An 18,551-nucleotide genomic window follows, 5' to 3' on the forward strand; every position below is an offset into this window, starting at 1 on the left:
TTTTTCTCTGAAAACTTCAGACTGTGTTTAGATGACTGAAATTAAAGAGCCCTGATCTTTAACTGAATATGAGCAATCACTCTGAGTAAAATAGTTTAATTTTTTTTCCAAATTAGTTTTACAGAAGCCATTAGTAAAACAGAGTCCCTCCTTGATCCTGGGCATAATCCGTTAAGGTCTAGTTATGAAACTTCCTAAAAGAGAAGTATAAATACATGTCTCAGTACTATATAACAACTACAATCCTTCTACACTATCTCTTAGCTTGAACAAAACAACAAATGACATCTTTACATGGTTAAAAAACATTTTAAATGTTAAAACCTAATTAAAAACAAACTATTTCACTAACATAGAATGTTCTTTGAATGAAATAAAAAGGCTTATTTTGCTAAAATCTACTTACGAGCTCTTTTCTTTTCATGCACTCCATCAGTGTTTGAAATAAGTGAACTGCTTCACTCTGGCCAAAGTTAAATGTTTTTTTGATAGTTGAAATAATATCAGGCTCTGCTGCATCAGGCAGATTCCTGGAGTAAGAGAAACCAATTTAATTCACTGATTTCAATTTCCATTATTTGTAGAACCTAACATTAAGTAGGCGGATCCATGTAAGACCTTTCAAGGTACCATGGTAATATTAAATACTTGATCCTGGGTGAGAGATTCTCCTTCAGGAGACTCTCACTATAAGTAATAAAGGGGAAAAAATGGAATGGAGTGCTTTTGCTTCGAATTATTTTGAATTTTTTAACAAGGTATACGTTGCCACTCACATTTTGTCAGGTATTATCTAAAGATACATTTTAAGATATCATGGTGTATAAAGCAGTATTTTGCCCAAAATGTCTTAAACATGAACACAGTCTCATTTTTATTTTTCTCCACTGATAATATATTTACATAACTCAAAAACGATGTAATGTAAAATACAGAAATGTGAAAATTCATAGTCAAAGTTTCCTTCTCATTGTCTTTCATCTGCCCAGTTCCATCTCAACTGCTTTCAAGGAACTGTTAGTCTGTATAACTTTCTAGGATCTCTGTGTATAAGAATAATTATCCCTGCCTTTTCTTTTTTAAATGTAAAAAATGGCACAATAAAAATCAAATGAATAATCATATCTGACTTGATTGTTTATAGTTCATGATGCATGATCAAAACCGAAAGTTTCTGTGATATGACTGCCCTTGCACTGTTCACCATGTAAGAACTTATTCACTATGTAAGAACTTGTTCACCATGTAAGAACTTGTTCGTTATGGTTCAGAAGATTGGAGACTGTTGAGAATTAGGCTTGGAGTTGATTAATGATTGTGCATTGAGTCCCCTATACAGAATTTTATTGTTGTTAACAACCATTTGATCAATAAATATGAGAGATGCCCTCTCAAAAAAAAAAAATTTTTTTTAAATGGCACAATATATATGCTACTCTATATCTTCCTTTTTCCATCTATATATTTTGGTAATTTCCTCAACTCTAATATACAGATACTAACTTAACTCAGCTACAAACCATTCCATTGTGCAGATATACCATAATTTATTTATCTAGTCCCCTTGATAGATGTTCTGTTTTGTTCCAATCTTTTACTACTACAAACAACAGTGTATGCACAATTTTATATATTATGTTATTCCACATTTGTGCATCTGTAGGGACAATTCTCAGAAATGGAACTACTGGGTCAAAAGATACATGTCTCTGACAGATCTTGCACAGCTGTTCTTTACAAAAACGGTTACATTTTAATTCATTCCTGTAACAGGCAATCTATTTCCTCAGGTATAATAAAGTCCTGCTTTAAACTTGAAATTTTCATATTCATAAAATACTGAAATGAATCTAATATTCTAAAAATCACAAGACTTTATATAAAGTTATTAAAAATTTTTAAAACTTGTTATAATCACACACTTACCCTCCTTCTTCTGTTTGTTTATGAATGTATGCTAGTAGATCTGCAGCTCTACCTGTTCCTTCACATACGACAACTGGAACAGGAGGACTTTCCTGAAGGTATTCTAAAACTGTGAGGATAACATTGGGCCCACCTTCAAAAATAAGTGCCACTACAGGGACACCTTGACCAATTCCTAAAAAAGTAAAATATTAGGCAAAATTCAGTAATTTAACCTTATTTTTTAGTCAATCAGAAACAAAATAAAAATAAAAAGCCAAAATACAATTTCTTAAAAGACTGTGTTGAGTTCATTTTAAGCACTCAACATGATACTACTCTTGAATAAATGAAATAATGAATACATTACCTTTGCATTGACTTAAAGTCTGTCCTAAATGACAAAATTAGCAAATCCAATATATAATTAAGTACACACTAAAATTTATATATTCACTGAAAAGTACAAATAATTGGATATATTTCATAATTGAAGTCTTGACAAGAAATTTACACCAATTTGGTTGTTTGCTTTTTAGTGTTGAATGAGTTGAACTTCTAATGTATGTTTTTATTCATTAAATTTTTTTAATGTGTAGTTCTGATTCCAAATGCATTTGAGACATTAATTAAAAATTAATGACAGAATCAGGATTATATAAATGGAACCGATCAATAAAATCCAAGACCAGAAAAAGTTCAGTGAAGAATGCCAGTTTTTTGTTTTTACTGCAATGCAGTGAGAGAATCCAAAATATAGGAAGCTAGGACTCTAAAACATTCCTAATTTTTAGGAGATGCTATGACTCCATCACAATCTAAGAGATAAAACAGGAATTTTGTATTTCTATTTTACTTTATCAGAGTGCTCACCTTCTTGGTGTCCTAGGATTATAAAATTTCTTCTTTTTGAAATAAAAATCTAACTGTTGAATCAAAAAGTTTGGTTGGTTAGAAAGGAAGACCAGTGTCAAGAATATCAACTTTTAAGACAGAGCTACTACCTAAGAGTGATACCTACTTATGTTAAAAACTTCAAGCAAGGTGATTCTTACTTTGCAGTAAAGTTTTTTCCTTCCTCAACGTTGTCTTTCAAAGTCACATATTTGAATATATCACAAATTAAGAATATTTCTGAATTCTTTGGACTGCAATGTGGTACATTAGAAACAAGAGTTTCTGATGAATCTTTGTGGCTTGGTCTCAGTATCTGAGGATCCTGTTTGACCTCACACTTCTTTTCCTGGGTCGTATTTTGTCTAAGGTCAGTCATTCTTGGTTGTTTTGCATGTTACCTTGCTACATAGGGAAATAAGCACCTCAAAGAACATTCTACCTTTTTAGAATATTGCTGGCATTTAATATAGCCCAGAATAATTTCAACAATAACAAACTTATAAATTCCCTTACTAGCATGAATTCTTTGCTGATTAATAGTTTTTTCAAGTTCTCTTCTCAGTCTGACTTCTGCCCCATACTTTCCAACAGTGCCGTCATCCACCAATATGAAATGGGAATGTAGGTTGTTTAGAACATTCAATTTGCTCAGAGGGTTCAATAAGGTTTGATAAGGAGCAACCACCTAAACAACAGCAAACTAAGAGTTAATGGGTAGGATTAAATACAATATAACATAAAGTAAAAATAAACTTTGAAATAACTTTTAAAGGCAAGAAAGAGATAAAATTCAACTTATACACAGCAACAAATAAAAATGTCAAAGAATTTATCAAAAAGCACAAGCTTTTAAGCAGCTAAAGATTAATCAATAATGGTTGAACTATACAATTATATTTAGACCCCTACTGCAGAGTAAGAGTATGTTTCATCATCACATGCAAAGCAGCAGCAACAAAAAAGTAAATAAATAATGGAAAGAAACTATTAGGTTATTAGTCAACAAAGAGCAATATATAAAGGACACTGAATAAAAGCAATCAAATGTCATACTGCTATTTTTCTAGCCTAAGTAGAATCTTTAATAAATGCCTGTAACAAATTTACATCTTTAACCTCTTAAATGACACACTAACATTTAATTACTACTCTTCATGACAATAAACTTAATTCTTAATGCCAGCTAGTCATTAAAAATTTAATAACAAAGACTGGCATGATATGGTAAAGGTGTGAAATAGTTATACAAAAAAGGCACACATAAAAATTTACTAAGTATAATGACAATTATTTATATTTATGAATGCATTTTCAAGAGGATCAGAAGAAAACCTCAGGAAGATACTTTTTATACTTTGAGAAGTGTGATATGATCATGAATATTTTAAATTGCCTTGCACTGTTCTTGTTGTAATTTTGTTTACACAGGTTCAAATATAAGAAATTTAAAGTCATTCTTACATCTCTCCCAACAAGATCATTTCTGTTTTCTATCACTCCCCATGGAGCTATTCCAATAGTGCAAATCTTCCGAGATGATCTGGAAGCATGTTCTTTGAGGGCATCACCAACATGTTTTGCAACACCTATTCATACAAAATTTAATTCACTAACAGAACAATCCTGTGCTCCACCTGTAACAATTTGTGACATTTTTCTTTACACATAACACAATAAAAGGCAATAAAGTCCAAAAGAAAACATAAGGAGCAAAAAGAAAAAAAACCCCACAATGCCACAACTGCCCCAAACACATGTAAAACTAACTTTTACCATGTTATTAGACCTAGCCCTCTCTTAGATTCCTCATGTAAGTAAATATAGTTTTTGCTATTGCCCTAAACAGTATCTAATGGCTCAGAACTGTAGGCAAACACACACACATATCCAAACTATAAAAGTTGTCCAATTAAACAAAAAATTAGGAGAAAAATGGAAAAGACAACTCAAACTCATTATCACTTGTTATGAGCTGAACTGTATTCTCCCCAAAACTCATATGCTGAAATTCTAATCCCAGTACCTCAGAATGTGACTGTATTTGGAGATAGGTCATTTACAGAGGTTATCATTAAAATTAGGCCATTAGGGTAGGCCCTAATTGAATCTCACTGGTGTTCTTATAATGGGAAGAGGAAATCTGGACACAAAAAGAGACACCAGAATTGCATGTGCACAGGAGGAAGGCCACAAGAGTACAGTGAGGAGATGGCCATCTGTAAGACAAGGAGGCCTCAGGAGGAACCAAACCTAGCAACATCTTAATCTTGGACCTCCCAAACTATGAGAAAGTTAATTTTCTTTTGTTTAAGCTACCCAATTTGTGATATTTTGTTATAGCAGCCCTAGCAAACCAATGTATCATTCAGTGTCTCACTTTTGATTTTTATAATGCATCAGATCTCATATGGAAATATCATTTTCACTGGTCTTCTAACTGCTGCCTTGCCTGTTTACAGTCTACTTTCAAAACACCATACATGTAATCTTTGCTCTTGTCAATTATCTGCATAAAACCTTCACTTCTCATTCAGAGTAAATGCCAAAGTGCTTTTCATGGCCTACCTGGCTTTATATAATGATCAGCCTATTGCCCCTACTATTCACCACACCACACTGTCCAAGCCCGGCCACCACAACACTCTTGTAACTTTGACTTTATCAACTAACACTCCTTGCTCATTCCACTCAAGCTACACTGGCCCCTTCTTACTATTCTTCCAACACACCAGTCATTTCTTCTCCTTTAAATGCTCTGTCCCCATTATTATCTTGCTCCCTCATTTCCTTCCTTTATTACTCAATGTCACCTTATCAATGAAGCCCCCTCCACCATCCCTTGCTATCCCTCATCATTTTATGTGTCTCCACAGCACTTGTCATCTAACATATCATACGTTATTTAGTTGTTTCTTGTCTGCATCCCCCCCACTAGAATATAAGCACCACAAAGGTAAGTATTTTACTTGTATTATGGAGTGATACATTTTCAACAGCCAGAAAGCCTGACATACAATGAGGTTTGAAAACAGCTGTTGATAATGAATTAAATGTTTGTAAGCTGGTTTAAGTAATAACTATGTTTTACTTTGGATATTAAAGTTAATTTGCCTTCCTTATATCAAACCTGTGTATGTGACAGGGTAGATTTAGAAGGATCACAGTGTATTAAAACATTTTGAAATCTACTTCTACTTCTTACTACTGCCTAGACAATGAATTGCTATTCTTCTGTCAGTTTGATGATAGAAAGTAACAGAAGTAACACTGCTCCAAAGTAGGGGTCAGCAACTTTTTAGGTAAAGGGCCAAACAGCAAATATCTTAGGCTTTGCAAAGCATACAAAGCCTCTGTCACAGTGATTCACCTTCGCTGTTGTAGCACAGAAATAGCCATAGACAATACAAAAATAAATGAGTGTGGCTGTGCTCCAATGAACTTTTATGTACAAAAAAAAAGGAGTAGGCTGGATTTGGTGCATGAAGCCACAGATTGCCAACACCGGCTCTATTATTTTTTTAAAAGGTGAAGACCAAATACCTTTACAGTTACCATTTATACCTAGGAACTGTAGATTATTTAACAACACTGACTATATTTATATTATGTGTTGACTGTTATTTCAAGTATCTAATTGATATTATGTAAAATTTACGAACACACTAAGAAAAGCGGTACAGGCATACCTTGTTTTATTACACTTCATTTATTGTACTTAGCAGATAGTGAACTTTTTGCAAACTGAAGGTTTGCAGAAACCTGCAACATGCAAGTCTACTGTCACCATTTTCCAAACAGCATTGGCTCACTCTGGGTCTCTGTGTCACATTTTGGTAATTCTGACAATATTTCAAACTTTTTCATTATTATTTTGTTAAGGTGATCCGTAATCAGTGATTTCAACTTGCTGAATGCTCAGATTATGGTTAGCATTTTTTAGCAGTAATGTATTTTTTAATTAAGGTATGTACATTTTTTTAGACACTATTGCACACTTAACAGACTACAGTATAGCATAATATAACTTTCATATGCATTAGGATATCAAAAAATTCATTTGAATCACTTTATTGCAATGGTCTGGAAGGAAATCCAGTACTATCTTCAAGGTATGCCTTTTATAATCATTTTATTACCTGTATTTACTCCTCCAGTTAAAATCCAGGCTCCGGTTGTAACTGCAGCTTTAATAAGACCCTTTCCAAGCAGCTGCTTGATTCTTGGGTGAAGCTCAAATTTCTGCATGCCACCATGTACAGAGATAACAAGTTTGGGTAATTCCATCTGCCATTCTTTCAGCAGAAGTTGCAGAATGACTTCAGGTTTGGTGTCATATGATAGTCTCACATACTAAAAAAGGTTTTCAAAAGGACAAAATAATTAAATATGTTAATAGGTTTAATAATGCAACATTATACAACTTTTAAAAATTTCATTTCAATCAGATTATTCTAAAGTAGATTCCATAGGTTATTTTTAATGTATTTACACTCCAAGGAGTAAGCAATGGCAAATGATTTTAAAGCTGGAAATCTAAGTGCTGCATAGGTAGTGGACTCAAAAATTTTTAATTTAAAATAAAGACAAATGTTCATAGAAAAACATCTTAAATATATGCTCAACTGCCATTCATCCAATATTCAAATTTATCCACAGTATTTGCTATCTTGTTTATGAATATGCAATAGTGAGAAGTATTAAGACTGGCTATCAAGATGGGAAAAGGGATAAAGAATGGTTGAAATAAATGGAGCCTTCTGACTCTTGCCATTAAGAGAGGCTAATATTCAATCACCGGTTTTGAAAGTTTTTTCAATGATCTGATCCATTTATAATAGCATTGTGACTATTAAATAAAATAACAGGTATTTTTAGTATGGGTGATTGTTTTGGTTCAATGGATAATAGTGATTTGATCCACAAATTACTGAAAATTATTTTTAAAAATTTACTTGGTATTTCAAGGTGTTCAGAGGGTTTCATCAGATTAATTTTTGAAATATCATTCTACAGAAAATAAGGTATCACTATCTGTGGAATAACTTTCTCTGGTTTGACAGATTAAAAATACTATCTTTCCGAAACAAATCCTACCACTGGCAACAACATGGATGGAGCTAGAGGGTATTATGCTCAGTGAAGTAAGTCAGGCACAGAAAGAAAAATAAATACCAAATGATTTCCTTCATTTGTGGAGCATAACAACGAAGCAAAACTGAAGGAATAAAATAGCAGCAGACTCACAGACTCCAAGAAGGGCATCCTACAGTATGGGAGAACATTTGTAAATGACATATCTGACAAGGGGTTAACATCCAAAATATATAAAGAACTCACATGCGTCAATACCCAAAAAGCAAATAACCCAATTAAAAAATGGGCAGAGGATATGAACAGACACTTCTCCAAAGAAGAAATTCAGATGGTCAACAGGCACATGAAAAAATGCTCCACATCGCTAATTATCAGGGAAATGCAAATTAAAACTACAATGAGATACCACCTCGCACCAGTTAGGACGGCCAACACAGAAAAGCCTACGAACAACAAATGCTGGCGAGGATGTGGAGAAAGGGGAGCCCTCCTACACTGCTGGTGGGAATGTAAATTAGTTTAACCTTTGTGGAAAGCAATATGGAGGTTCCACAAAAAACTAAAAAATAGAAATACCATTTGACAGAGGAACTCCACTCCTAGGAATTTACCCGAAGAAAACAAGATCTCAGATTCAAAAAGACATATGCACCCCTGTTCACTGCAGCACAATTTTATAACAGCCAAGATATGGAAGCAACCTAAGTGTCCATCAGTAGAGGAATGGATAAAGAAAAGGTGGTACATATACACAATGGAATACTATTCAGCCATAAGAAGAAAACAAATCCTACCATTTGCAACAATATGGATGGAGCTAGAGGATATTATGCTCAGTGAAATAAGCCAGGTGGAGAAAGACAGGTACCAAATGATTTCCCTCATTTGTGAAGTACAACAACGATGCAAAACTGAAGGGGTGGAGAGCAGCAGACTCACAGACTCCAAGAAGTGACTAGCAGTTACCAAAGGGGAGGGGTAGGGGAAGGTGGGTGGGGAGTGAGAGAGAAGGGGATTAAGGAGCATTATAATTGGTACACAGGGTGTGTGGGGGTTCCCGGGGAAGACAATGTAGCACAGAGAGACAAGTAGGGACTCTGGCAACTTACTACACTGATGGACAATGACTGTATTGGGGTATGGGGGGGGACTTGATAATAACAGTAAACATAGTAACCACATTGTTTTTCTTGTGAAACCTTCATAAGAGTGTGTATCAATGATACCTTAATAAAAAAATACTACCTTTCTGTTAAGTGACATTACAAAACTTACTTGCTATGACCATTCTGATTCATTCTCTTTTTCTAAAGGACCTGTATGATTTAGTTTGTAAGAAATATGAAATATTCAGATGTTGGAAGGAATGTATTATTAATCATCTCTAAGATATATTCTTTGAAAAACAATATACTGTTCATTCCTTTACAGAGATCAAACGCCAATGAAAAATATCCCAAAATATCAGATTTCTTCTACAAAACTGAGCAGACTCCAGAGTCCCTTAAAAATGCTTTGTAAGGATACTTACTCTACATTAAATGTTTTTGTATTTGTTTTGTTTTAACTCATTATTATACTTGATGTGTGTAAAATTGTTGTATCATTTCCAGAGTATCTCGCCTGGCGTTAGTGTATTTGCATATCCTCAGAGGTGGAGAGAAGTTCATCTCCATGTCAATGGGTAATTACCCGGGCAACCAAGGGCATGTCTGAACCTGAGAGTTTAAAGGGAGGGGCTGACTTGCTGGCTTGCTTCTTCAGGAGCAGAGGAGATGGCCCTGGACTGTACTTTGTAAGCAGTAAACGGGTTTTAAACTTTATTTCCCCCTTTGATTTCGATTTTTAGAGTATTTTGCCCTGGGATTTCTTCTCCCCAGACTTACACTTAGGTACATAAAGTAGTGTTTGGAAAAAGTTGAAATTTAAATAAATTTAAAAAAATTATGTTAGGAACAAATAAGGAATTCCACTTCAGACAATGATGGACTAGGTTGTTTTGGACTGGCTCTGCCTCCTGAGAACTAAAGAAACTAACATCTGTTTTAAGGCATCAGAGAGCAACCAAGGCAATGAGAAATTGCAGGAGCAGGATGCAGGAGAACAGGACAAGTTGGGAGAAGTAGACCCACCATTTGGCACTAGTTTTCCCATCAATGTAGGGAGGCAGGCAGGACAACATAAAAAGTTAAAATGTTGGGGAGTCTAAATAAATAATAATTATATTTTGGGGGTTTACAATACACAAAGAAGTAAAATTCATGCAAGAGAAGCACATAAGTCATGAAGGAAATAAATGCAGTTGCAAGTATTCTAAAGGTTCTTACATTGCCTAGGAAGTAGTAAAAGTACTAATATATAAGAACAACTACTTTAAATGTATCTTACAGTGTTATTATAAGATTAATCTTAAAGATTGAAAAATAATGTACAAATAATATGCTAATAAGGAAGAAAGGAAATAATAAAAAATGCTTGATCCAAAGACACATACGAAAAGGTAATTAAGAAAAAGTGAGAAAGTAGACTAAACTTAAAAAAAATTACATGCTACTTAAAAAGATACCTTTTAAACATAAGGAAAACTTAAAGAAAGAAACTTAGATATACTGAATTCAGAAAAAGCAGATTTTATCAAGGAAAATTAAGAGGTAGGACATTTTATAATGATAAAAGGTTCAATTCACCAAGAATATATAACAATTCTGTATTTGTATGCACCTATATAATTTCAAAATATATATAGAAATAATTTTGATACAGTGTGATATAAATCATCAGATAATATTTAGATAACAAGAGTAATGAAGTAAAAAATCAAATACCTTAGCTCTGTAGGAGTGAGAACCCCCTTGAAAATTTATGACTCCATAAGCATCCGTTGGGCTCTGTTCTGTATGCTTTTCCACAGACCATTCTTCTAATGTCTGATTAAAATGGTCACCCAATTTCACATCTGAGTATTTCATGGCAAGACTTGCAGTAAAACAAGCATGTTGCTTGACCAAGCGACCACAAAAACACCTTCAGGGAAAAAAATGACATTTTAAAAACACCTTTCAAAAAACTGGTCAGTGAAAAACTGAACTTGAAAGAACCAATGAAGAATATGAAAATAATCTGACTCTTTAATTTTAGGATATCAATAACTACCTTTACATAACACTGAAGTAGTACAAATACATTAGCATTTGATGACATAGTCATCTAAATTTAGTGTAGGACATCTACATAATGAGTTATAGCTGTGTAATAGCACAGTATTCAACAACAGAATCAACCACTAAAAGACACAACAATATGGGTGAATCTCAAAATCATTATGCTGAACCAAAGTAGCCAGTATATAGAATTCAAGAATATGTAAACTAATCTATAGTGATAACAAGGGTGGCCTGGGGCCAGGGGCAGAGAAAGAGTTTGCATTCTACCGAGAATCACTTACTGTACCACTATGTAGGAAACAGGAACCCAATGAAGCCAGGCAGTCTCACTGATTTGATATAAAAAAAATCTTAACAGAGTTTGTATAAGACACAGGAGCTAGAGTTTGTGGGGCAGAAAACAAAAGAGGAGAGACCTACATAGAAGAGTACCAGATATATGCAAATGTATCTCCTTATAGCCGATAAAGCTGTAGGCCAAATAACAACTGAAATTCATAAAGGGCAGGGAACAGATAGTTTCCACTAGCCAGAGTTAACAGATTTCATGATATCGAAGGCCTATAATATGGTCCTTAGAAGAGTAATTAGAAGGGCTAAATTAGACCTAGACCACACATGTCCTGACAAAATGAAGTCTTGAAAGGATCAGACTGATTCAAAGTAACTTAACTGCATGCTCAAATAAGGCCAAAACTCCCTAATGGAATATGACAAAATCCAGCACCCCAAAATACAAAATTCAGTGTGTAGCACCCATCAAAAATTACTAGACATGCATAGAAGCAGGAAAATACAACTGAAAAAAAAAATCACTAAATGAAGACCCTGAAATTGTACAGAGATCACAGAATTAGCAAAAAAACAAAGGACATGAAAAAGCTATTATAAATAAGATCTAACTTTAAGAGTATGCTCAGGAAAGTAGAGGAAAAAAGCATGAACATGATGAGGAACTGCAAAATACTTTTTTTTAATGGCTAACTAAAACATCTATGGATAATATCTGAAATGAAAGTAGGGAGGAATTCACAACTATTAGACACCAGAAAAACAGAAAACCAGTAAACTCGGAAAAAGCAAGAGAATACATCAAGATGAAACACTGAGAGGAAAGACTGGGAGGAACAAACAGAAAAGAATGTGAGTGACCCGTGGAACACTATCAAGTATCTCATCAATCCCTTCAAGTATGTCTACTTCTCTTCATCATTATAGCCACTATCTTAATTTAGACTTTCATTTTTTTGCCAGAATTACCCCAAACTTTCAAAAGTTTTTTCCCCCTCCCAATCCAATCTCCTCAAAATGTCAACTGCAAAAGGAGGAAGGGAGGGAGGGAGGAACGGCGGAAAGCGGAGCATGTTACTTCCCTATATAACAGCCTTTTAACATGAAATCAAAACTAAGTGACACAGTACACAAAGAGTTTAAATGATCTGGCCTCTACTTAGTTCTCCAGTCTCAGATCTCTCCAACAGCCATCTTACATTCTACACATTTTGCAGTTTCCTAACGGAACCATACTTTCACTGTCAGGCTTTCTTACATCTTGTTCTCTCTTCCTAAAATCCCTTTCCCTCAAGTCTTTACCCAACCAATTCACATTCAACTTTAGAACCCTGCTTGGGCAGCTGCACTTGAGTATCAAGCAGCCTTTTCTAATCCTTTACAAACTCCCAAGTATAAGGAGTTTAGAAACTCTCAAACATAATGGCATGTGAATTTTATCCCACTGTATTCTTACTTACATTTCTAATAGATCAGTTTCATTTTTCAAGATTTATGTAGTGGAGATATGTCCTTAAACTTACCTGACAAGCTGCTGACAAATTTGACATCCTGGAAGACATCTATAAAACAAGGTAAATGTATAATTCAAATGGAAAATTTTTTTTTAGTTTAAACTATATAAAATCTATATAAAAGTACAAAAGAAAGGAAAATTATATATTGTTTAATTTTATACCTTTGATTCATACATTCAAATAACTATTTTTTAAATTTGCATAGCTTCCATATTTTAAATACAATTAGTGTGACATAAAATTCAGAAATTATAAGAAGAAAGACTGACAGATTTAACCACATAAAAATACAAAATTTCTTCAGGGCAAAAATATGCCACTGATAAAGTCTAAAGATAAAGTGAGAAAAAATACTTGCAGACAGGTTAGTGTCTCCAATATATAAAGAGCTTTATCAAATCAAAAAAGGAAAACATGAATAGACAATTCACAGTAAAAACATACATATGAAAAGGCATTTGATTAGAAAAGACTTTTTTTAATTCTTTAAGACAGTATCTTAGCAAAAATACAGAGAAAGGTAGTCTCGATTTGTTGGTGGGAATATAAATTGATGCAACTGTCCTCTAATACTCATCAAAATGAAATATGTAGACTCCTCAAATTCTAATTCCTATACTAAAAGTTTAGGCTAAAAAACAATCTGTAGCATATGCGTGAAATAATTAATGTATAAGGTTATTCACTATAGTATTTTTTTAAAAGGAAAAAGAACAGAATAGCTAAAACTTCCATCAGTAAGGGACTACTAGAAGAAATTGTTTCAGACATGTAACTAAAAAGGATATAACAATTAAGGACAAAGTGGCTGCTGCCAAGAAACAAACCCAATAGGCTAAACAGTATGTATTTTAAAAGAGAGAAGGAATAAATATACATCTACTTGGACATGAGAAGACTGTATCTCACTATTTCTGGAAGGTATTCCCAGGAATAGGTTAACACTGGTTTTCTTTAGGAAGGGGAATTTACAGTAAAGGCACAGTGGTAGAAGGAGACTTTCACTTAGAACTGTTGGTACCTTGTAAATTCACATACTAACCTATTCATAAAAGATTAGTTTTACAATTCAACTACTACAGAAAGAATGATCAGCTGTGTCTGTAAATTATGTCTTGCATGGATGGCTACAACCAAGGTTATTTAATAACAGTATGAGATTTCTTTAACATATAATGAGCACTTTTATTATTTCAATTGCAAAATGAAATTAATAAAATTAAAGGAAATAAACTCCTTAATAATAATACAATCTATATATTTCTTTAAAGAAAACTATAATTTTCACTTAATGAAAGAACAATGTCTTATCTTAGAACTGGCACACTGAACAAAGAAATCTAAATTCTGTCCCATCTTTATGAATTAAAGAGCTATTTGACCTGAGAAATGTCATTTATCCATACTGGTCAAGAAATGTGATGTTTACATTGTAACAAAATATATCTTTAATAATTAGTAAGCAATTCAAATAAATCCTAATAACGATTGGAAGAGACATTAAGGTTGTCTATTATAATGCCTCTGAAATAACATTTACAGAATTTACATAAAACAGGAATATTAAAAAACATGGATACAAATGTTTTTTCAATCATAATCTCAGTAGTTTTCTCAATAGTAAAAGAGATACAAATTTAAGATATTCTATTTTCTAGCTATCAGATGATGGAAAATGTTACTCTTGTCAATATTCAGTAAAGCAGGTATTCTCATCACTACTGGTTATAATGTATATTGCTTTAATTGTTTTGGAAAACTTTTGGCATTGCATATAATATGGGAAAACTTTAAATATAAAAAGTTTTATCCACTAAGATCTTCATTATGGCCTAATTTTAATTTATAATGGCTAAAAACTGAAAACTCAAATGCCTAATAGTGAATAGGTATACCAATTGTAGTAGTAGCTAACAAAATATTAACTAGCATTCGTACAAAATATCTATAATATGAAAAAACATTTACTATAACATTTTATTAAAAAGCAGATGTAATATTTTACATATAGACTGAATATAGTAATATTTTAAAGCAAAAGCTATGAATATCAAAAATAAACACACCAACATGTCAATAATGACTGCCTTGACATACTGAAACTGAGTACTGAACCAATCTACTTTTTAAAAGTTTTCAGAACTTATCATGTATATTAACATTACTCTTACAACAGAAATTTGTTTAAGTGAGAGATATATTCAAAATAGGGAATTTTTTTTCTGCCGAAGACATATGTTGAATTCAAACAGTAGGTTTATGAAATGTAACAAAAGCTTAGAAACTCCATTCAACAAATATTGACTGAGAACCCATTCTGAACAATAATAATGACAGACGCTATGATTTAAAATACACCAGTCAATAAAAAATTATTTGGTTATGTTTTTAAAGAGCCATACATCAAAAGGAAGTAAAAAGTAAAAGTTGCAGAAAAGGAAGCTGGATTGAGAACAAAGTTTGATAGGAGATGGGAAAGGTAAGAAGATCCAAAAATCTTCTAAGTTCCTTTGCCAATTAATTTTTCCTAAGTGCTTATGAAGAGAGGTGAGCTGTAAGGCTAGGAAGTAACTGCATCTTTGATTTGCCCTTTTAAGCTTTCTCCTACTTTTTGTCCTCAGAAAAAAGAAATTCTAGGAAAAAAATGTTTCTTCAGTTAATACCTCAAAAGGTCAACCTTTTCTTTTGTTTTTAGCTAATATCCTTTACTTAAAATTTTTTTCTACTGGTAAGTCATTTTAACAACCTGAAAGACAATCAGATGCCTGCAGTCTCCAATGCTAGTTTTCTAGTAGGTGCTGATTTATATTTTGGCAAACAAAAGAGCAACTATTAGGTTCATATTGGTTTCTTTGGCTTGAACCATAGCATTGTGTACTCAACAGATGTCCAGTAAACAGATACGCAAACATTTTGTAAGTTCTCAACATCAGTGAATCCATTGAAAAAGAAAGCTTCACTGCCTTATCTTTGTAATACACCAGTATGATTTAATGGATTTTAGAGATGGAGCACCCTCTGAAGAAGAGGTTTTATGCTGCAAATGTCATTAAGAACTCCAGAATACTGGTGTCTTGCTATTATCTCCTTCCCCCAATCCTAAAAGAAATTAACAGTAAGCACAAAAATTAACAGTAACTACAAATAATTAATAATTTTTGTTTTTAGTAAATAAAAAGCAATGTAATTTACATCAAAATTTCTAGAAGAAAACAAAGGTATGCTTACCTGTGAGGGTCTTTGGAACTTGGTATAATATATACACATTCCCTCTTGGTCAAAGTGCTTTCTATCCAGGATTTCTGGGACTAAAACAGAAAGTTTTAAAAGATGGTTTATAAATTAGCCTACTTACAAGGAAATAATCTACTGATACATATCGTATTTTTATCACTAGATTATATAAAGAACTAATTCTATACTACTTAACTTTTTTCAATTTACTAAATATTATGTATTTACTACATGCTTACTGATGATAGCACACCAAAATTAGAATCACTCCATTTAAGTCCAGTGTGGTGCTGAGCAGATACTGTTGCTTCCAGTAACGAGAGAGTTTGAGATTTCTACTGTGAGCCAAAAACCGCCAGAGAGATAAGTGCGATTCCTACCTTTTAAAAGCCAATTAAAAGTGGTTGTCAGACTTAACTTAAAAAAAAAGAAACCTAACAATATTCTACTTCTAAGATAAATACCTAAAGCATAAGGACATAGAATGGTTAATGATACAGGGATAGAAAAAGACATGAAACAGATTCTCATCAAAAGAAATATAATAGAAAAAAATAGATACTAAGCATCAATAGCAATAGTGCATGTTATTACATGATTAGAAATGTTTGACTCACCAGATTGCTATTAACGATTTTAAATATACATCACCAAATAGCTTAAACACATAAAGCAAAAAATGAGTAATAGGGAGCTAAGACGAACCTAGGATCACAATGAAAGATTAACACACTTCCCTTATTTACTGCCTGAAATTATTTCAAATTTAAAAGATTTAAAAAATTAATTTTTTATTATCTTTACTTAGGCTTCTGTCTGGATCCCTAAACTCACTATCCTGCTACTGGTGACTGATTAAAAAGCGATGTGGCATTACGTATTAAGATAGGCAAAATTCCATAAATTAGTATTGAGTAGATCTAAGATCTCAGGCTCTACAATATTTGTGTGTGTGTGTGTAGATAGACAGATATAGATCACCAGGACTGCATAAGAAAGAGCTTATATTCCAAAAGGAAACTTCTAGGAGGAGTGATATTCTAGACAAAATTATGAAGGATGAAGTTTTGCAGGTTCCTCTCAGCTCCTTCAGGTACCCTAATCATAAACCTTAGTTTATACCCCAGTCCTCTAATTCCGGTTCAAAAATTCTGTCTCTCCATTCAAAATGGCCATTTCCTAGGTCAACAGTTCTCCTTTAAGTAGGAGCAAATGACAAATGATCCCTGACAATAAAAAATTCTAAAAATAAAAAAATGCCCTCTGGAACTTAGGGCCCTTCATCAGCAAAATGCTGTTATACCCTAAAGCTCATTTAGCATAGCCCCTCCACCGCCTTCTTATTCTATAAAATCTGGTATTCCTTTTAAGAATTTGCTTCCCCTAAATCCCACTCAGGAAAAAAAAAGGTAGGCATCTTTCTTGCCTCATTGTATTAGTACTCATGTTTAACATCTAGAATACACCTGGCAAACCCAACCCTGATTCAATCCAGTTCCCAGCTTCTACCCATACTGTCAATGTACTATTAACATGACTTAAGAAACGCAAAACAATGTCCTCTGGTTTCACTTTAAAACCCTGACCACAAACCTCAAATGCCCCTTAATGATACCCAACAATCACACTATATTTTTGTGGACCATTTTCTCACTCTCCTGTAAGATTTCACATATCTCCTCCTCAAACCTCCAACCGTCCTTACCCATTCTCATTCTCAACTGATAACCTTACATTCCATTTCACTGAGAAAACTGAAGCAACAAGAAAACTTCTACAAAATTCTATTCCATCTATCCACCAATGATTATCTAGTCCCATACATTCTTCCTTCCCTCCTGTGAACACGTGCACTCCTATATAAATCCAACCACTCCTCCTGTGCCCTAAATCCCAAATCCTTCACTAAGTAAAGGACACTCTCCACTGATACTCCCTTAATTTTTTCCTTCTTTACTAATTCTTTCCTATCAGCATGCAATACCCAATTATTCTTTCCATTAAATAAAACAAAACACAACAAACTTTGACTCTACTTCCCCCTCAAGCCAACACTCCATGTTTTCATATCCATCTACAGTAAAGACCTTCAGAAAAAGATATTTCCCTCTTTTCTTCTCTTCCCAAAACCCACTAGTCAGGCTTTAAAGCCAACCACTCTCTTGAAATAAGTATCAAACAAGATGACCAATAATGTTCTCTAAATCCAAAGGTCAATTTTTAGGACTCAACTTCACTGATACATCAGCAGCATTTAACAAAGTTGATCATTCTCATCTTCTTCAAAAATCTTCATCAGTTAGTGTGGTTTTCTTCCCTTCACTGGCCATTCCATTTATCTCCTTGTTGATTCCTTCTCTTCTCCCCAGTTTCTGGACTACTTCTTTCCAACTATATTCACTCAGACCTTGACCTTCTTTTTTCCAATTATATTCACTCTTTTAGTGCT

The 18,551-nt window shown here is 33.4% G+C and overlaps 1 protein-coding gene across 3 annotated transcripts in view; it reads right to left on the reverse strand.

Moving 5' to 3' along the window:
• The window catches only part of TRPM7 (transient receptor potential cation channel subfamily M member 7), a 127,587-nt gene that overhangs the window by 83,253 nt on the left and 25,783 nt on the right, over window positions 1-18,551 (reverse strand). For all 3 annotated transcript variants that reach the window (XR_005023123.2, XR_008992605.1, XM_036877409.2), the window contains exons 2-9: window positions 16,097-16,176; window positions 12,875-12,913; window positions 10,722-10,920; window positions 6,939-7,152; window positions 4,264-4,388; window positions 3,316-3,487; window positions 1,927-2,101; window positions 407-530 (exon numbers count right to left, since the gene is read on the reverse strand). Coding sequence is in view for 1 of the 3 variants with exons in the window: in XM_036877409.2 (XP_036733304.2) it covers window positions 407-530; window positions 1,927-2,101; window positions 3,316-3,487; window positions 4,264-4,388; window positions 6,939-7,152; window positions 10,722-10,920; window positions 12,875-12,913; window positions 16,097-16,176 (1,128 nt within the window). In the remaining 2 variants the exon portion in view is untranslated. The remainder of the gene's footprint in view (window positions 1-406; window positions 531-1,926; window positions 2,102-3,315; window positions 3,488-4,263; window positions 4,389-6,938; window positions 7,153-10,721; window positions 10,921-12,874; window positions 12,914-16,096; window positions 16,177-18,551) is intronic.

The sequence above is a fragment of the Manis pentadactyla genome, chromosome 11, assembly GCF_030020395.1.
Source record: "Manis pentadactyla isolate mManPen7 chromosome 11, mManPen7.hap1, whole genome shotgun sequence".
NCBI lineage: Eukaryota > Metazoa > Chordata > Mammalia > Pholidota > Manidae > Manis > Manis pentadactyla.